This window comes from Mustela putorius, unplaced genomic scaffold (genome assembly GCF_011764305.1).
Source record: "Mustela putorius furo isolate JIRA1106 unplaced genomic scaffold, ASM1176430v1.1 tig00004041_pilon_pilon_pilon, whole genome shotgun sequence".
Taxonomy (NCBI): domain Eukaryota; kingdom Metazoa; phylum Chordata; class Mammalia; order Carnivora; family Mustelidae; genus Mustela; species Mustela putorius.
In genome coordinates, this window is record NW_025422176.1 from 506,924 (window position 1) to 527,707 (window position 20,784).

The following is a 20,784-nucleotide window of genomic DNA, read 5'->3' on the forward strand; positions in this document are numbered from 1 at the left end:
CGTACAGTGTTGTATTAGTTTCAGGTGTACGATATAGGGATTCAGCGGTTCCATCTCGACTCAGTGCTTGTCAAGAGAAGCGTTTTCACTTCTTTATTTTTTAGACACACAGAGATCACAAGTAGGCAGAAAGGTAGGCAGAGGGGAAGTGGGGGCAGGAAGCAGGCCCCCTACTGAGAAGAGAGCCTGATTCGGGGCTCGAAGCCAGGACCCTGAGATCATGACCTGAGCAGAACGCAGAGGCTTTAACCCACTAAGCCACCCAGGCGCCCCAGAGCCCCGCCTTTTCACTTCTTTGGAGTATATGCTCAGAAGCGGGGTTGCTGGATCATACGGGAATTCCGTGTTTCATCTTTTAGGAATTGCCATACTGTTTTCCACTGTACCATTTACACTCCTAACTCGGCACAGGGCACGGCACAGGGGTTGCAACTTCTCCACATTCTTGCAAATGCTTGTTCATTCCTGTGTATCCTCATAGCAGCCATCCTAATGGATGTGAGGTGCTATCTCATTGCGGGTTTAATTTGGATTCCCTAACGATTTGTTGTTATAGCACAACTTGCATGGCACTGGGTTTCACTTACTAGTAATTTGTGCTTTGTGGCTTGCTATTTATATTGCTATTACTGAACTGGAATCTGTGCTCACGGATACCAAAGGATTTCTTTTTAGCTATGACATTTTATACTATTGGAGAAATAGAAGAGTCCTGTTACATAACTAGAACTTAAGATTTCCCTCTGGATTTTAGAGTCAGTATGCTGTTGTCCCATGAACTAAAATACACTTTTTGTTACAAAACTGTTTAAAAATCATTTTGAATACTTGTAAAAAAATGAAAAGATCCACCCCCCCTCAAAAAATGACCATGGAAAACTGGAATGCCTTATACACCTGCACTCTTAAGTTCTGGAAAATAATTAAGAGCAGGTACAATGCCTAAATGTTGTTTTCTTATATCCTGTTTAGGAGTCAACACAGAATATTGTATTTTGTATTGTTTTCAGAATATGGGCTTTAAATGCCCTTGAACCCTCAACATTTTTCAAATGGTAGAGTTGAGTTGGTTGAGAATACATTGTCAGTCCTTTTTATACTCAACAGAACAAAACAGGTTTTCCTACACTTGATTTTGCCACTTTTCTTAATTTGAAAAAATAAATTTTTATTATTTTTTTAAATGTAAGTTCTATACCCAGCCTGGGTCTTAACTCAAAACTCCAAGGTCAAGAGTCACTTTACCAACTTTGCTTTACCAACGAAGCCAGCCACGCACCCCTGCCACCTTGTTTTTATTTGTAAAGTGGCTGTGATTGATCATAAAGCCTGGTGGCTTTTGCATTGTAAGTAACATGTTTGTTATAGACAAAGTAGAAACCACAGACAGGTGAAAAGAAGAAAGTGTAAATAAACTCCACCTAGCTTCAACCCTGACAGAACCAGTAGGAACATTTTAGTATATGCACTTTCAGACTTCATCTACACACATATGTACACACACATATTTATAAACTTTTGACATTAAACAATGTAAAAGGGAAAAGATGCTTTTATCCTTCCGGAATGGATCCTGTGAAACTCCTGGACACCTGTTTTCTAAATCAAACGTTGACAAAGGATGGAAGACATTTCCCATCGTTTAAGGCTTGTGAGTAAGCTACTTCTTTAAAGGATTAAACCAAGAGCTGGGGATAAAAGAATTTTTTCTGAAAACATTGAACACTGGTATTACATAAATATTGGCCAGATGAGCAACAGAACAGTACAGGTGGTCATTTCGGAAGAGAATTTCTAATTCTGCCACTGACAAAATAACGCCAGCATCAGGCATTTTAGCTATTTTAAAAAGTTTGGATATTGAGATGTGTTTCATTAAATATAAAAGACTGCAAGGAAATCTCTAGAGTTCACAGTTCTATTTTCACTAGAAAAGAGGTAAAAGTAATGCATTATTCCACCATGCAAACCTTAGCACAACAACCCACTCCCTTCCAAGTTTAATAAAAGTGTATTACTTAATATTTGACTTTTTTGGGTTCTAAAATCATTTCCATGTGTTACTATTACATGGTCTTTGTTAATGCCCGTTTTAATGACTATGTATTTCTTTTTTAAAGATTATTTATTTATTTGACATAGATCACAAGGAGGCAACGAGACAGGCAGAGAGAGAGGAGGAAGCAGGCTCCCTGCTGAGCAGAGAGCCCGATGCGGGGCTTGATCCCAGGACCCTGGGATCATGACCCGAGCCGAAGGCAGAGGCTTTAACCCACTGAGCCACCCAGGCACCCCATGACTATGTATTTCATAGAATTGCTGTATCACAGTTGATGTAACTATTACCTTATTGGTGTACACTTACACTGGGTCTTTTTCTACCACCATTTGCTGTGTGTGTATATATGTAATGCTGGGGCAGTGACTATTTTGGGGCACGAGCCTTTTTTACTTGGGAAGATTTTTTTTTCCTTCAGATGAATCAGGTCACATGTAAGGACCAACCGGTCTGAACATATTTACAGCTCTTATTATTAAAACAAAAAACAAAAAACAAAAACTTTTCATTATGGAAAAATCCCAAACACATAAAGGAAGAAAGGTAATAATTACCCCCTCTTCACTGGTTTCAACAATTATCCACACATGGCCCGGTTCTGATTCGCCCAGGCTCCTGCTTACTCTGTGGTCCCCTTAACTTCCAAGCAAATCCCAGACATCACGTTTCCGTTTTGCAGACACACATCTACAAAAGATAAGGACTTTGAAGAGAACCACATTACAACACTCACACCTAAAAAAACGTAACCTTGGGGCGCCTGGGTGGCTCAGTGGGTTAAGCCGCTGCCTTCGGCTCAGGTCATGATCCCAGGGTCCTGAGATCGAGTCCCCCATGGGGCTCTCTGCTCAGCGGGGAGCCTGCTTCCTCCTCTCTCTCTGCCTGCTTGTGGTCTCTGTCAAGTAAATAAATAAAATCTTAAAAAAAAAAAAAAAGTATCCTTTTGCCGGTCCAGTGACCACACTGCCCCAACTGTCTTTATAATTTTTTAACAGTCCGTTTGCATCCGGATCCGAATAAAGTCCCTACGTTGCAACTGGGGGGCGGGGGGGGCTCTCTGTCCTCTGCTCTCCCCCCCCCCCCCGTCCGCGATCTCAGCGAGGGGCCCGGCGGCGTGCATTCTGTCCGTCCGTCCCTGGCACTGCGGGGGTCGGCAGAGCAAGCCCCCGCCCCCCAGGCGGGGACTGCGACCCGGAGGCTCTCGGCGGGGTCTCCACGGGGAGGAGGTCACGCCCCCGCAAGCTGGCGCCGCCCCCACCGCTCCCGCCGCTCCGGACGCGCCCTACGGCCCCGCCCCGCGGCCCCCCGCGCGCGGGACTCAGAGCGGCCGCGCCGACACCGCAGGTGAGGCGCACGCGCGCGCGCGGCGGACCGGGGCGCCGAGGACCCCGCGGGGGGAGCGAAGGGGGCGGTGCGCGGGCTGGGGGCGCGCCGCGGGTCTCCCCGGAGAAGAGGCACGAGGGGTGCGCGGGGCGGCGGGGCGGGGGGTGGCAGTGGAGACAGAAAGCGGGGGTGGGGTGGGCCAGGGGCAGCCGCAGCTTTCAGGGCGCCGGGAGGTGGGGGCGTCCGCGAGAGGGAGTGTGTGCAGAAATTTCCAGAAAAGGGCTTTGGACCCACTTAATAGTAATTAAAAAAAATAATAAAAATAAAAAAACCCCAAAAGCCAGCAGTGATGGCAACGTTTGTAGGAGCCCCAAAGCGACGGCACCGGTAATAGAGCTGCGGTTCGCGGAGGGAGTCTATGCGGTGGCCGTGCGGGGCTGCGTTCTCCCCTCTTTTCTACCCCAGGCAAGTTCTTCACGTAGATTCGGTTTATTACCTCTTAGCTGGGCGGAGCGAGAATCGGGCAAGTGCAGGGTAAAGTGGATTGCGCACCGACTGCGCACGGCATGCATTTATGAACTTTAAAAATGTGGACACGGGCTCGGTGAGGGACGGCCTGTTGCCCTTCGCGGCGTGCGGAGGAGGAAGTGCCAGCCCGGGAGGTGAAGGGAGCTTGCTCAGGAGCAGACAGGGTGCCCTTCCCTAGCAAAGCGCAGCTCCTGTCCCCTCCTGTCCCCGAGAGGGCTCCGGCCACCTGGAGTTTTAGGTTCCGGGTGCTCAGTAGGGAGGCTGGGGAGCAAAGCTGGTCAACCCTTTGGCTCTTTGGCTCTGGGTTTGGGAACTGGCCCTTCCACGCGGTAGCTGTGGGGCCTTGCGCTGGTCATCTTGACTTCTTGGAACCTAGTTCCTTCTCTCTGAAGTAGCAACCATGGTAATATTTGCCTCAAAGGTCTGGGACGCCTGGGTGGCTCCGTCGGTTCAGCACCTGCTTTGGGGTCCTTCCAGGGGCCTGGGATCCAATCCTGCATCCAGCCCCTTGCTGGGCGGGGAGCTTCAGCTTCCCTCTGCCTGCTTCCCCCTCTGCTAGCAGCAACCCCTGCTTGTGCTCACTCGCTTGCGCTCTCTGACAAATGAATAAATAAAACCTTAAAAAAAGAAAAAAAAGGTTCTGCAAGGATTCAGGGACACAGTGTATCTAGAGGGGGATGTGCTGCCTTCTCTCTCATTCGGTGGTTGCTGGCATTAGGACGACTGTGGAGTCAGGCAGCCCTGCCCTGGGATCGCCTTTCTGTCATTTGCTTGCTGTGTGACCTCATGCGCCCACAGAACTCCTCTGTGAAACCCAGTCAAGTAAAGCCTGGGGCCGATGGAGAGAGTAAGTGCTATGATGCTGGCGCACGGAAGATGCTCGGTGAGACCTTTCTTCCTCTTCTTTTGCCACAGAATCCCACGCCTTCCATTCTGCTCCCCTGAGACCAGAAGAAAGGAAGGGGTTATCACTGTCCAGAGTCTTCCAGTTAAGGGGGAAGCTGGGGCAGGAGCTCAGGCCTCCATTTCTGTAGCCCAGAAAGTAACCACTCCTTTGACTTCTGTATTCACTGTGAGCCTGGCCATTCCAACTACCAAATCCACTTCAGTCAGCCTGGTACTCGGCAAGCCAGACCAGGTAGCCCACTTTGCATGGATAGCAATGAAAATTGTAATTTTTGGGGTGTGTGTGTGTGTGTGTGTGTGTGTGGAAAATCTCCAAGTTGGTATCTGGATGGCCCATAACTATGGATCCGTGATACACAGACCTTAAATGGGGCTGCTTTACAGACAGTAAAACTCCATGTAATTGTGAGTTGTTGGTTTGTGTGTGGGATGGGGTGTGCCAGCGCTGGGAGAACCTCACCACTGTCCCCTTGCAAGCATTTCAGCAAGTTTCATAGAGGATGAAATATCTCTCATCTGTAGGGTGATCAACTTATCCTGGTTTGCCTGTGACTTTTCCTGTTGTAAAAGTGAACTGCGTGTCCCAGGAAAACCCCTCAGTCCCAGGAAACCAGGATGGCTGGTCTCCCTGCTCATTCAAATGCTTGCTCCCCGGTGCTCAGGAAACCGCGTTCATTTCTGGTTTGTGGCTAAATTGTTGCTGTTTGCGTTTTAGGTTGCACCAAAGCAGCCCCCCAGCCTGCCTGGTTTCCCCCGGTCTGCAGTGGGGAGCCTTTGGGGGGGGGGAAGGGAGGAGTCCATGGAGAAACCCGAATCATTATTGCCCTGCACAGTCCATTCAATCCTTTTGGCCTATCTCCTGAAAGGGAGTGACCCAAAGGGCTTTTAATTAAAACCAAATCCCATGCTGGTGATGCTCTGGGGTTTCCTTGGAACGAAGACATTATGTGCAGCAGAAAGCGGGGCATCTATTTCAGTAATCATATACCTCTCCGTGGAGTTAATAGGGAGATGCTGGCAATAAAGCACAAGAAGCCTCATTGTCTGGGAAACTGGAGAATTGTGAATGAGGCCAATGACCAGGGCAGCTGAGCCAAAGGAAAGGGAGAAAAAAAGGGCCACAGTTTCCCCTAAAGCCCCAAAGACCCCAAAGCAGTAAGAGTTATTATGAGAGTTGAATGTACCAGCTCCGGGGGTGGGATTGGTGGGGCAGAACACAGCTTCAAAGGCTTTGGGATCCCCTTCCCTTAAAACCTGTTGGAATGTGTGCCTTTGGCTGTTTGCAGGTTTCCAAAGTTTCAGTTTGTTTTTGCCCTGGGCAGTAAAATGAGCATAATTGTTTGCAAAGCTGGTTGTGGAAGTCCCCTTGGAGGTTAAAGAATCCATTTCCTTAACAAGCTAGATAATACTAGGGAGATCTGTAAGGAAGAATGCCTGAGCGCCTATAAAATATTCTCGGGAAACCGCGGGTGGGCTTGATGGGGGTTCCCTTCAAGCTCCTGTTAATACCCCAAGAGGGTGGCATCCGTTCTTTGGGATGGGGTATGGGCTACCTGACTGTCAGGTGAAAGCTCCCAGTTTTCACCTGATTTGACCCCATAAACAGATTTTGAGGGGGTCCCTCCTTCCACTTGACCGGAAGAACAAACACACATAAAAGCAGACTTAAGACTGTCGTGAACCTCATGTACTCCTCGCTCAGTTTCCACAAGCCGACCCATCACCACCTCCCACCTCCTTCCTCCCCTATTATTTTTGAAGCCATCTCTCAAACACCACATTTCTTGTGTATATAGGGACGGGCGCAGCTTGGCGAACGGAGAGTTATTTTCTGTGGCCACAGACGACACTGGTGCGAACTGGCCTGGCCAGAGCCCCTAAAAATTTGCTTTTGGACACTGACACTTAAATTTCATACGTGGAATTTCCAAGTGTCAAGAGATAGTGTTTTTTTTTTTTTTTTTTTTAAACTATTTAGGAAAAAACAACAACAAACAGCTTTGGGCCCCATAAAACCAGGTAGCTTGTTTGAATTTGGGCTGTGGTTTGGTGACCTTGTTGGCGGGGTGGGGGTGGGTGGGGGCATTTGAGAGATCACGTGACTGTTGGGTAATCAGAGTCTCCTCAGCCCTTCCCCCGTTCTTGGGATGTGCCACGTGCCCACCATTCCCGCGCTAAGAGCCGTTCCAAGGAAGCAACCTCCGGCAGCGAGCAGGTAGTGCGCCTCCAGATGTCCACACAATGGGTTTCCACACAGTAGGTCTCCAGGTGACCCACAACTTCACTGTGAGGTGGCTGTGTTGCCAAGTGAACTGGGGAGACCCTGCACCCTGGGGACTTGACCCACCCAGACCGGAAAGAGTCACCGAAGTTTCTTGGTCTTGTCACAAGAATGAACTCGACATGCAGCACCGAGGGTGACTCACACGCCAGGAAAGTTTATTGAAGTGCAAAACACACTCTGGAGATATGAGAGCCGGGAACGAGAGAGAGAGAGAGAGAGAGAGAGAGCGCGCCCACGAGAGCGAGCTACGTGATGTGAGCGTTGGGTTTCTATCTTTTATTGACAGCTGTTAACTTGGGGGTGAGATATTCATTACTTGGGACTTTTGTGATTTTTCTTCCTAATTTGGCCAGGGGGTTCCTGTCATGGCAGCCGCCATCTTGGCTGAGTCTGGTGGGATCTGGCTTCCGGTGGCCTGCCACCAGGCCTCTGACCTTCCTGATACCTGGCCATGACTTCCTGGTTGCTGGCCTCCAGGCAGTCCCGTCAGGACCCAACCGATGGTCTAACAGCTACAGATCTGAGGTTCCCACAACCTCTTCCTCAGGTTTGGTCCGTTTGCTTGAGCAGCTCACAGAACTCAGGGAAACGCTGTTACCAGCTTATGAGGAGACACGATGGAGGATATGGATGAATACATAATTAGATGAAGAGACAAGAGATAGGATGTGGTCTGGGAGGGTCCCCCGCGCAAGAGCTTCTGTCCCTGTGGTGGTGGGGCATGTCACCTTCCTGAGGTGATGGGTTCACCCACCTGAAAGCTCCCAAGCCCTGGACTGTTGGGATTTTACGGAAGCTTCCTCACATGGGCATGATCAATTATAAACACCATTCTCAGCCCCTCTTTCTTCTCTGGAGGGTGGGGGTGGGGCTAGAGAATCATGGCTTGGTTTTTCTGGTGACCAGGAACCAACCTGGAGCCCACCCAAAGTCACCTCAGGGGAACAAAAGTTTCCCCTAGTACTTTTACCATGTAGGAATTTACCACAGTTTTGGGAGCTCCATGCCAGGAACCCAGAGCAGAGACCAATATATATTTTTATGCCAACGGTTTTCCTTATCTTAGAATCTCAGTCTTAGGCTACCTCTTGTCCAACGTCCGAAAGCCTTTGCGTCATTATTTTGGTCGATTTTCTAATTATTTAAGGCAGGAGGGTTTATCTTCTTCCATCAGATCTGGGCGCAGAAGTCCAACTTACTATTCATTGGTGAATGATGTTCATTGTATCATGTATTTTTTTAACCTTTCCCCTGTGCCCGGACATTTGAGTTGTTTCCAATTTTTAGCTATTATGAATGAAACTATTCAAGTGTTTATGTGGACGTAAGTTTTAATTTCTCTTGGATAAATGCCCAGGGGTGGAATTCATGGATCGTAGAGTGTTGCATATTGAACTGTACAAGACACCACCAGACAGTTTTCCAGAGAGATTCTTCCTGCTCCCCATCATTATCGACACTTGGTATTGTCAGTCTTCTCAACTTTTAGCCCATCTAGTATATGTAGTAGTGTGTTTTTTTTCTTAAGATTTTATTTATTTATTTATTTGACACAGAGAGAGAGAGAGCATGGAGCAGGCAGAGGGGCAGAGAGAGAAGAAGGTGGCTCCTAGCTCAGAAGGGAGCCTGACGTGGGGCTCCATCCCAGGACCCTGGGATCATGACCTGAGCTGAAGGCAGACGCTTAACTGACTGAGCCACCTAGAAACCCCTCTTTTTTTAATTTTAAGATTTTATTTTTAAGCAATATCTACACCCAAATGTGGGGCTCCTCGAGATCAGGAGTCACATGCTCTACCAAACGAACCAGCCAGGCGCCCCTGTGTAGTGGGTATCTAACTGTGCATTTAATTTGCATTTTCCTGATAATTAATGATGCCGACAATCTTTTATGAGTTTACTGGCCATTTCTTTTGTTTAAAATGAAACTTAAATTTGTATCTTTTTTTTTTTTTTCCCCCCGCCTCTGGCTTATCTTGCACTTACTGAGTTGTAAGAGTTCTTTTTATCACCTAGATATAAACCCCTCGTCAGAATAGAGCCCGTGCTTCTAATCATTCCTCTCTGCTGGATTGAGGGGAGTGAGAGGGGATGTAAGAACATAAACTGGCCGTTGTTGTCATCAAGAAGAGAGATGATTGTGTCTTTGACTAACGGAAGGGTTTATTTTTTTTTTTTTTATTTTTTATTTTTTTTAAATTTATTTATTTGACAGAGAGAGATCACAAATAAGCAGAGAGGCAGGCAGAGAGAGAAAGGAGGAAGCAAGCTCTCTGCAGAGCAGAGAGCCTGATGTGGGGCTCGATCCCAGGACCCTGGGATCATGACCTGAGCCGAAGGCAGAGGCTTTAACCCACTGAGCCACCCAGGCGCCCCAACGGAAGGGTTTAGATGGAGCACAGTACATGGAATTTAAAATGCATTTTTTAAAAAGAGCCCAAGGGGTTCTGGGCCTATTAGTTTTTCCCTTTTGTCTTCTGAATGTTCTTTCTCTCTCTTTTTAAAAAGGATTTATTTATTTATTTTAGAGAGAGAGAGAGAAGACAGGAGGAGAGACAGAGAGGGAGGGAGAGAGATCTCCCAGCAGATCCTCCCGCTGACGATGGAGCCCAATGTGGGGCTCCGTTCCAGCACCCTGAGATCATGACCTGAGTCGAAATCAAGAGTTGGATGCTTAACGGAGCCACCCACGTGCACCAAGTCTTCTGAATGTTCTTAAATACATTTTAAAAATACAAACCTGAATCACTTCTGTGCTTGAATTAACTACAGGAGGATGTCCCAGGAACCTCGGATGTCCTTTCTTTTCCTGTTCCTTTTTCTGAGCCATGGAGTGGCAAGTCATAGAGTTCCAGATTCCAGGCAGGGTAAGTCCTGAGGGGGGGGAAGAATCTGCCGTAGTTTCCACACATCTTAGGGTATGTAGTGGGATGGATTGGTTTAGGTACAGGGTGCTGGAGAGTGTTTGGGATGTATGTGTATGTGTGAGTCCGTGTGTGCATGCACGCGTATGTGTCAGTCCGTGTGTGCATGCACACGTATGTGTAGGATTTTCAGGATTATTCTAAAAGGATTTTTCAAACTAGGGTTTTCGCACACTGGGCACACATGGTCACAGGTATAATTGAAATTCACTAAAATTTTCCTCTATAAGTGACTTTTTTGGGGGGGGAGCTTCTCTTTCCCTAACCCATATGTGTATTTCTGAAGATCACAAAATTAATTCTAGTTATACCTTCACTGGCTTCCTTACAGATTTGGATCCATTGTTGCAAAAAATGGCGGTGAGTATCCCATTTTCTTTTAATCAAAATCTCCTCTACTGGAACAGCCAATTTTTGGATGTTTTACTCGACATTATTTCTTTGTCTTTTAGGAAGAAATCATAAATGGAAGCTATCTGAATGGTAATGTCCCCACTCTGTCCCCCACTTGGCTGCGTCTAAGAATTTCAAACAGAACGTACCTGTTGATCTCTCTGGAATGATTCTTTTAAAGTTGTCTTTTCGTTTTATTTCCATGTAGCGTTACTGGATCTCATACAGTTTCAAAGGTAACCCACCCTCGAGGGGAGGGGAAGGAATGGAACGGATGTTTAGTAAAAATTCCTAAATGGGAATCTCTTAATTGTAAAAAGTAAGACATACATATGTACTCATTACAAAAAGATATCAACCAGGGCACAGGTGTTTTAAAGTGGTTACGTTTGTTTCACAATCTTTTATTCCTCTCTGCTGGCACAAGTGCTACCATTTACTGAGTGCTGACTGTGTAGCAGTCCCCTTCTTAGTGCTTTGTGCCTAGAAACATGTCCTATCCTTACAAGCTCCCCCAGGAAAGGTCCTGTTGTGATCCAGTTGGACAGAAGAGCGACACTGAGGCACAGGGAGGGTGAATCAAGGTCATGCAGCTGGGAAATGTGGTGGAGCTGAGGCTCCACTGTATCCAGTGTCCTGTCGTGTTATACATTGCATATGGGCTGGTGTTAGATACCAGGGATGCAGGGCAGGCCACTAGAGAGTGCTGTGGAAAGACAAATATTAACAGATAATTCTAATATGATGAATACTATGAGGGAGAAAAATACGGGGGTCTGAGGGCCCAGGACAAGGGCACCCAATTACGTTAATGTGAAAGAGTATCCCCATAAACATTCTTCTTCCTAATGTAACTTTAACTCTGGTTAATAGTTGTGGATATATTCTTTCAGGCTAAATTTGATCTATTTATCTGTCCATCATCTTTGTGTTCATTCATTCATCCATCCATTTATTTAATAACAAAAATGGGATTGTAAAAGGCCTTCCAGTCATCTAAGGCAGGAGGATTTATCTGCACCCAATTACTCCATCACAGCTGGAAGCTGAAGTCCCACTCATTCCTTTGGTATTCATGTTTTATTGATACATATATTTTTTTAAGATTTTATTTATTTATTTGACAGACAGAGATCACAGGTAGGCAGAGAGGCAGACAGAGAGAGGGAAGCAGACTCCCCGCCGAGCAGAGAACCCGATACAGGACTCGATCCCAGGACCCTGAGATCATGACCTGAGCCGAAGGCAGCGGCTTAACCCACTGAGCCACCCAGGCTCCCCTATTGATATATTTTTGATTGATATCCATTCCATTGAATGGATGTACCATATTTGGGTTTTTTTTGTTTGTTTGTTTGTTTTAAATTTTTTATTTTTTAAATTTCTTTTCAGTGTACCAGAAATCATTGTTTATGCACCACACCCAGTGCTCCATGCAATCCGTGCCCTCCATAATACCCACCACCAGGCTCACCCAACCTCCCACTCCCCGCCCCTTCAAAACCCTCGGGTTGTTTTTCAGAGTCCATAGTCTCTCATGGTTCGTCTCCCCGTCTAGTTTCCCCCAACTCCCATGGTTGTACCATGTTTGTTTAACCTTTTACTTGTTGTTGGACATTTGGGTCATTTCCATTTTTTGGTTGTTCTGAGTGAAATTGTGTGTTTTCTATGTGGCTGGGTACTGCTCTAAGCACTTTATGTGTGTGAACAAACAATCTTCACAATTTTGGCTATAGTATGTAGAAAGGGAAACTGAGGCACAGGAAAATTCAGTAAATTGCCTAAGGCCACACAATTAAGTGGCAGAGCCGGGATTCAAATCTGCTTTTGAGCTCACACTCTTAACTGTGCTATTCTAGCCTCTTGTGGTATACACTGTATCTGCTTTTTAAATTTAATATCATAATGGTATCTTTCCAAGTCAGTCTGTTTGGATTGTACTTAATCCAAGTGGATTTTTATGGGAATTAGAATATTGCACACAGCTCGTAAACTGATAATTGTCTTGGAGAGAGTGGGATCCACGGAGATTCTTAGATTTGGAAAATCCCCCACCACTGTGCCAGGTTAACAAATGTCCTGCCTCCTCCAAACACAAATTTTCTAGCATCCCCGGCCCATTCCCCACATGCTGTCTGAATTCTGGTCTTCTGGCCACTTGGCAAGTAGGGGAACTCCTCATCATAGGGGAACCTGTCATCGTGACCTTCTCCTGTCTTCAACTAAAGCTCGCATGGGTGGACAGCAGACCTGTCCCACAGAGTCCTGGCCTATCTGAATTCACGGAATGTTGCCTTCACCATCCCCAGCCTGCAGGTGTGTACCTGAGACTCATCCCTATCATATAATCCCCTCTTAGGACCCAGGGGTTGTACACTCAGGGGCCAGGTAGGAGCAGGATGGGGAAGTGGACTAGGTATGAGCTAGTTTTCACTGCCACGAAGAAACGTGTTCTGTCCAGTTGTTTTGAAACATGATACAAGCTCTTTTGTGTTTTTCCTCGTTCTACCTTTGATGGAGACTTGGTGTCTTGGGGAGGAGGCTGAGCTGCTATAACAAAGGGACCCCAAATTCCAACAGCGCAAACAATGTAGTTTATTTCTATCTCATGTTATAGTTCAGAGTTCAGTGGGAGGTCCAGAGAAGAGAGGGGGCTCTCTTGCTCTCTCTTTTTTAAATTTTTAAAAAAGATCTTATTTATTTATTTGACAGAGATCACAAGTAGGCAGAGAGGCAGGCAGAGAGAGAGGAAGGGAAGCAGGCTCCCCCCCTGAGCAGAGAGCCCAATGCGGGGCTCGATCCCACAACCCTGGAATCATGATCTGAGCGGAAGGCAGAGGACTTAACCCACTGAGTCACCCAGGACGGAGCTCTCTTTTTAAAAGACTGTCCAGGGGCCAGCTTCCTTCGATCTGGTGGCTTTGTCAGCCTCAGGGACTCGTTGCCCATGTGACTGAGAGAGCACATCCATTCTCCGGCCCAAGAGAAGGGGTGGTGGGAAAGAGGAAGTGAAGGGTGAGCACCTTCTCTTTAAGGACGTAACCGGCAAGTTGCACCCTTCCTCCTGCTCACATTCCGCATTCACATGTCACGGCGCAGAAGAAAGAAGTCTTTCTGAGAAACTCCTAACTCGGCTAAAACTTGGGGGATTCTGTTGCTAAACGGAATTACAGGAAGCTGGCTGTTTGGGTGTAATGATCAGTCTCTTAATTATGGGTCCAAGAAAAATTTTCTTCCCTTTTAATTCTACTGTAAGAAAAATGGTAGCAGAGGCATGGTAATAGATGGCAAGGATATTGTGGAGCAGTAGGGCATGCTGGGGACTGTGGCAGACTGGACAGCACGTGCCTCTTCAGCACGATCATCAGCCCAGGGTGACACATCGTGTCTTTATACTGTGTCTTTATACTGTTAAAATGTGGAAAGCACAGAAAATTGAGGGAATATTCTTTCGGTATTTAAAAACTATCTGATTCAGGGGCGCCTGGGTGGCTCAGTGGGTTAAGCCTCTGCCTTCAGCTCAGGTCATGGTCTCAGGGTCCTGGGATCGAGCCTGCATCGGGCTCTCTGCTCAGCAGGGACTGCTTCTGGGCCACCCCCCGCCCCACCCTGCTGCTCTGCCTACTTGTGATCTCTCTCTCTCTCTCTGTCAAATAAATAAATAAAATCTTTAAAAAAAAAAATCTGATTCAGCAAAGAAGTCATTGTCATTGACGAATGAAGTTCTGACATCAGAATAAATGAAGCCCTGATGTCTTTATTGTCTGTTTTTTACTCTATAATGCAAATGAAAATATCAGCCAACATTCTCACGAGAGCTCCATTCAGAGAGCTGGTTGCTAACCCTTTCCTAAGACACCCACTAGCTGGAGGTGGCTGTTGGCCTTACGGCACTGACTTACTTTCTTCTGTTCATCAGTCTGTGGCCACCTAAAGGCAAGGAATGCCTGCCCTTTCTCTCTCCAGCAGTAAGTTTTCTCATTGAAATGTATATATTTTAGCTTGAATAGTAGCTATCTTCTCTCTCTTCCTGTGGATAAATTTGTATATTCATTCAGTGTCTACTTATCTAACCTCTAATCTCTGTGAGGCATTGTTCTAGACACTGGAGACTCAGAGGAGAAGTCGGAGGTCTCTTTACTAGGGAGAATCACTAAGCAAATCATTATGTAACTCATTCAAGATAGGGAATAAGGGGTGGCACTTACCGACCACTTACTGTGTGCTGGGCACAACTGAAAACATTTTACACACACTCATTTCACCCTCACAACAATCCTACATGGTAAGTCTCTACTGTGTCTACTTTTCAGTTGAGAAAACAGAGGCTCTCAGAGTAGTGTTGCCTATTTAGCAAATAGAAGTACAGTATTCTTGGGGCGCTGGGCTGACTAGTTGGTGGAATGTGTGACTCTGGATCTTGGGATCTTGCATTTGAGTTCTACATTGAGTGTAGAGGTTGCTTAAAAAAAATACAGTGTTCCCAGTTAAATTTGATTTGTAGATGAACAATAAATGATTTTTTTTTAGTGTATGTTCCATGCAATATTTGGGACATACTTAAATGCTGAAAAATTATTCACCATTTAACTGCAACTCCAGTTTAACTGGGCATCCCGTGTTTTATCTACCAATCCTAGTTAAGTAACTTGTCCCAGGCCACACAGCTAGTCTGTGGCAATGTGGGGACATTCCTGGGTGTTGTCTGGTTCTAGAGCCCACTTTTTGCCCATGCCACCACAGTATGCTGCCTTTCTGGAGCACCTTTATTTAACAGAGATTTAGAAAATAATTCCCCAGACAGCAGAGGTCATCTCTTTTAGGAGAGGCTGCTGTCCTTTCTTCCTCACTCCGAGGGGAGGCCAAGAGGAAGTTTGTTCGTGCTGCCTGAATTTTGCTTTTATGCTGGTAGCTTGGGGCGTGGGAGAGGGTTTGAGCAGTGCCAGCCTGGGGGTGGTAAACTCCCTGGACAGAGGCCAACTGTTCTGGACTTGAAACCCCAGTCGCCTATAGGAACCAAATGGGCTGGCTGGGTGGGCGGTGAACAGGAGTGTAATTACAGGGAACAGCTGCCCCTCAGCCCACTATTATCACCAGGAAGGGGATATGCCTAGTGTTGCCAAATCTTTGTGTTTTCCAAGAGACCTTGGAAGTCTGGATTTTTGTGGGGAATCCCCTGACTTTGAAATGTTGGCAGCTGATGAAAAGTTTTGGAGCCAGCCAAAGCAAACACATCCGCTAGCTGCCGGCGGGTGGGCTCTGCAGGGAAGTAGGTGGCCTGGCTGGGCTGCTGGCCATGGTGCTGACCACGTGCTCCTGGCCTGTCCTCACTGACTCTTCTCAACACCCCATAACCAGGCAGCGATGGAAAACTACCTGCAGCAGCGCCTGTACCAGCCCCAGAAGCTGCTAGAAGACCTGAGGGAAACCGACGCTCAGCGCTTCTGCACCGCCATGAAATGCCTCTTAGAAGACAAGAAGGACCTCTTGGTGAGGCGTTCTTGGCACCCGGGGAGGAGGGGAAATCCTGGGCCAGTTGGTATTTGTTGAGTTGAATCCAACAGAGCCTGACTCGGGCCTTCGTTAGGTTTTCCTCCCAACTTCTCCCTTCACAACCTGCACCCCCCCAGGAGCCTGCAGACCTTGGTTTTCTCGCTTACTTTGACCAAAGTGCAAGTGAAGAGCCTTATGGGAACTAGGAGAGGAGAGGGTACCGAGGAGCTTCTAATGGTTTGGCCCAGTAAACGTCCATGGATGATGACAGTGCATCACGGGGCACTGGGTTCAAGGATGAAAGTCTACCCCGGCCCTCAAGGAGTTTACAGTCTGGGGGTAGGAAAAACAACAACAACAACAAAATCCAAAACAGAAATAGACAAATTTGCCCCAAACAAAGTTGAAGATCAAAGAGCATCACAAAGCAAGGTCTGTGAGACCTAGAAAATCCTTGAGACCCAGAACAGTGAGGTTTAAAGACACCTTAATGTAGGGAACTGTGTTTCCTAGAAGGAGTTGAACCATGTAAACAATTTAATAGTCACAGACTTAACTTTAATGTCTGTTATTCAAATAGAATGGATATATCTAACCTGTGAATTTGGTAGAGATGTGATGTTTCCCTTTGAAATGAACTAAAGTTAAAAAAAAAAAAATAAGAGTTGGTTTAAATAAAAACATATGAGGGGTGCCTGGGTGGCTCAGTGGGTTAAAGCCTCTACCTTTGGCTCAGGTCATGATCCCAGGGTCTGGGATCGAGCCCCCCATCGGGCCCTCTCCTCGGCCAGGAGCCTGCTTCCCTCTCTCTCTCTGCCTGCCTCTCTGCCTCCTTGGAATCTCTATCTGTCAAATAAATAAATAAATTAAAAAAAAAATTAAAAACTTAGGAAGTAAATAATAGTAAAGATCGTGCAAATATACGGCAAAAATGAGGATGCTGCTCTGTGAAAATGATATTGGTTAATGTTTATTGAGGGTTTGCTGTGTGTCAGGTGTTATTCTAAGGGAACGGTCAGCAAACCATTTCTGTAAAGGACCTGATACTAAATATTTTAGGTTTCGCAGGCCGTGTGTTCTCTGTCACAACTACTCAGTTCTGCTCTTGTAGCAGGAAAGCAAACAGAGGTGGCAGGTAACTGAAGGGATATGGATATGTTCCAATAAAACTTTATTCACAAAAACGGGCCCTGGGTCAGATCTGGCCTGTGAATCATAGTTTGCCAACACTGTGTTAAGGGTTTAACATGCACGGACCGATTGAGTCCTTTCCAGGACTTTTGAGATAAGGACAATCATAATATTACCATTTCAATGTTCAGGTAAGGAAACGGGCTTGGAGAGGTTGAATGAATAACGTTGCATCCCGCCACAGGCCACAGCTCGAGAGTGGCAGGTCTGAGTTTGGAACCTGGGCTCCTGACTCTGGCTGTGGGTCCTTCTGGCATCTCGTGAAGCCCATTGGCCTCTTCTCAGAATAACTTGTGAAAAATCTATAAAATAAAACACAGAGGATTATAAAAGAAGCCAATTCTATTGAAAGACATTTATCAAAATATATAAAACAAACTCATTGGGAGTATAGTAACTGATGTGCTTCACACATCCAATAACAAGATTTAGTTCTGAGTCAAATAGCTTTTGTAATTTTGAGAAGGTATGGATTATAAAGGAGATTTCAAGATATCTGTGACAACTGTAATGTGTTATGAAAGTGTCTGATTTTTCCTAATGACAACTCCAAGGTCCTACTGGTGGTGCCTTGGTAGCTTATTATCTACTATTCATTCCTGAAGGAAATGCTGAAAGTGAGTTCTGTGGCAGTAGAATGAAGGTAGCAGTTTCCTCCAGTGTTCACAGATGCCCTAAATTCTATCCACAGACCTCTGCTGCAGAACTCTTAGCTGCATTTTTTTTTAAAGAATTTATTTATTTATTTGAGAGAGAGAGCATGAGAGGAGAGAGGTCAGTGGGACAAGCAGACTCCCCACCGAGCAGGGAGCCCGATGCAGGACTCGATCCTGGGACTCCAGGATCATGCCCTGAGCCAAAGGCAGTTGCCCAGCCAACTGAGCCACCCAGGCACCCTCCTAGCTGCATTCTTAATCACGACCCTGTTTAGCTCTGAGAGTAAATGACTGAAGTTAGGAAATGCTCGGTCATGGTTAGAGGTGTGGGCTTGGAGGCAGATGCACCTGTTTCAGATCCTAGCTCTGTGGAAGTCTGGGCAGGTGGCTTATTCTATCTTGTGTTTTCATCACCTGTGATCGTGAGGTAATAACAGCGTAGTATAACCTTTGTTGAGTGTGTGGTCCTTGCTAGTCAGTGGTGGTTACTATGTGTACAGGCTGTGCTGGGTGAAAGACTGAGGTGCCAATCAAATTATGACTAAGCCGTGTCAGCATTCCTGGTAGTTCTGTGCTTCAAAAGAGTCATTTGTTCGTTCGTTTGTTGATTCATTCCTTCCTTCATTCATCCTAACAGGCTTTCTCCATATTTTCTGGATTCCAGGCATTCCACTAAGGCATATGGCTTGGGCACCAAGGACTTTTCTGGCTCGACCCCTGCTGCACACCACAGTCATTTGCCTGGGGTCCACCGAAGGGCGGTTAAATCAGACTCTGTGTGGTGGTGCTGGGACCACTCCCCAGTGATTCTGGTGGGCAGTCAGGGTTGAGAACCATTGGCAAGGAGGAATGACAGGCCCATAAGCATCTCTAATGCATCGTGGAGTTTGGCTAAGGTGCTCTTGGGAGCACTTAATGGAGGGAGAATTTGATCTGACCAAGGTAGGAGGGCCTTTGAGAAGACTTCACCAAGAAGCCAATGACAGTTGAGCTTATCGGTGAGGAATGAGCTGGATTTCACTAGAGGAAGGAGCTGGGGAGGGAATTCCCGCTCAAGCATGCACCTGAGGTGCGAGTCATGAGGTAAACTTGAAGACTGAGAAGTTGCCTAGTGTGGGAGAGGCTGGTGAAGGCCTCAACTTGGTTTTGTAATAAATGGAAAGTTCTAGAAGGTCTGACAGAGCAGCATGGTGTTAAACAGTGGTCCTGAATGTCCCCACTGCTAAGTGTGGTTCCTCCCAGGGTTTCCAAATCTAGAGGCCTCTCACAAGACAACCCTACCTTTTTTCTTTAGGAGCTGGAAGACATTGTTCTTGACTTGGGAGAGATCCGGAAACAAGCCTTGCAGAGCCCTGGTGTGAACCGCAGCCTGTTTCTCATCACACTGGAGAGGTGTTTCCAGGTGCTGAACTCCCTGGAGTGTGTGGAGATCCTGGGCAGGGTGCTGAGGGGCTCCTCAGGCAGCCTTCTGCAGCCAGAAATTGCAGAGAAGCTCCCCCGGGACCTGCGTGAGGACGCTTTCAAGAACCTGTGAGCGTTTCCCCCAGCCCATGAGCCCCACTCCCCATTTCTTAGAGGCAGTACACGGCAGAGGGGAGGAAGCAAGGGGAGCAGGTTAACCTGTGAGACCTGAAGCAGAGCTTACCATCTGTGGAGCTTAGAAATGGTTTGCGTAAAACAGTGCCGCCCAAATGTCAGTCATTCTGGTACCATCCTCACAATTTTTGCCGTATCTATACACCGCTGGTACTATTCTTTACTTGTTTTTTTTCTTTCTTTATAGTGACTCATTTTTTTTTTTTAAGATTTTATTTATTTATTTGACAGAGAGGGATCACAAGTAGGCAGAGAGGCAGGCAGAGAGAGAGAGAGAAGCAGGCTCCCTACTGAGCAGAGAGCCCAATGCGAGACTCGATCCCAGGACCCCGAGATCACGACCTGTGCCGAAGGCAGCGGCTTAACCCACTGAGCCACCCAGGCGCCCTACAGTGACTCATTTTTGTTTATTTATTTTTAAAAGATTTTGTTTATTTATTCATTTATTTGACAGAGAGAGCGAGAGAGAGAGAGAGAAAGCACAAGGATGGGGAACAGGAGAGGGAGAAACAGGCTCCCCACTGAGCAGGGAGCCTGATGCAGTGCTCAGTCCCAGAACCCTGGGATCATGACCCCAGCTGAAAGCAGATGCTTAACTGACTGAGTCACCCAGGAACCCCATGACTCACTCTTTTTAATTAACATTTATTTAAAAAGTAACTTTCAAATCATTACTGTAAGGTCAAGTCCTATTTGGACCAAGTGGGACTGCTGAGTATGGCAACAATGAGGCCGTATGGTGACTGTGGCCATGAGGAGAGGTGTGGTGGGAAGCGTCCCAGGCCATAGTAGTTAAAGGCGATCAAGACACTTCATACCCAGTCGCGTGTCTATAATCAAAATGTCAGATAAATATTTGCAAATGACCTATCTGATGAAGGGTTAGTATCCAAAATATATGAAGAACTTTTAAAACTCAACACCCCCAAACCAAACAATTCAATTAAAAAATTGGACAGAGGACAGGAATAGATATTTTTTTCCAAAGAAGATAGACAGATAATAAACACATGGAAAGATGTTCCACATCACTCAGCATCAGGGAAATGTGAATCAACACCACAGTGAGGTACCACCTCACACTAGTCAGAATGGCTAATACTAACAAGTCAGGAAATGACAGATGCTGGCGAGGATGCGGAGAAAGGGGAACCCTCCTACACTGTTGGTGGGAATGCAAGCTGGTGCAACCACTCTGGAAAACAGCATGGAGGTGCCTCAAAAAGTTAAAAATAGAGCTACCCTAGGACCCAGGATTGCACTGCTAAGTATTTACCCAAAGGATACAAAAATGCTAATTTGAGGAGAAGCATGCACCCGAATGTTGATAGCAGCCGTGTCTACAATAGCCAAATTGTAGAAACTACCGAAGTGCCCATCGAGGGATGAGTGGATGACGAAGGTGAGATCATATACACGTCACGGATATTA

General features: G+C 46.5%; 1 protein-coding gene across 1 annotated transcript in view; it reads left to right on the top strand.

Annotated features, from left to right (window-relative positions):
• Window positions 1-9,875: 9,875 nt before the first annotated feature.
• OTOA (otoancorin) overlaps window positions 9,876-20,784 on the top strand; it is a 61,141-nt gene continuing 50,232 nt past the window's right edge. The window contains exons 1-7 of the mRNA XM_013049727.2: window positions 9,876-9,967; window positions 10,356-10,384; window positions 10,477-10,507; window positions 10,626-10,653; window positions 12,646-12,733; window positions 15,776-15,907; window positions 19,052-19,287. Of these exons, the coding sequence (XP_012905181.2) occupies window positions 9,877-9,967; window positions 10,356-10,384; window positions 10,477-10,507; window positions 10,626-10,653; window positions 12,646-12,733; window positions 15,776-15,907; window positions 19,052-19,287 (635 nt within the window). The 5' untranslated portion in view covers window position 9,876. The remainder of the gene's footprint in view (window positions 9,968-10,355; window positions 10,385-10,476; window positions 10,508-10,625; window positions 10,654-12,645; window positions 12,734-15,775; window positions 15,908-19,051; window positions 19,288-20,784) is intronic.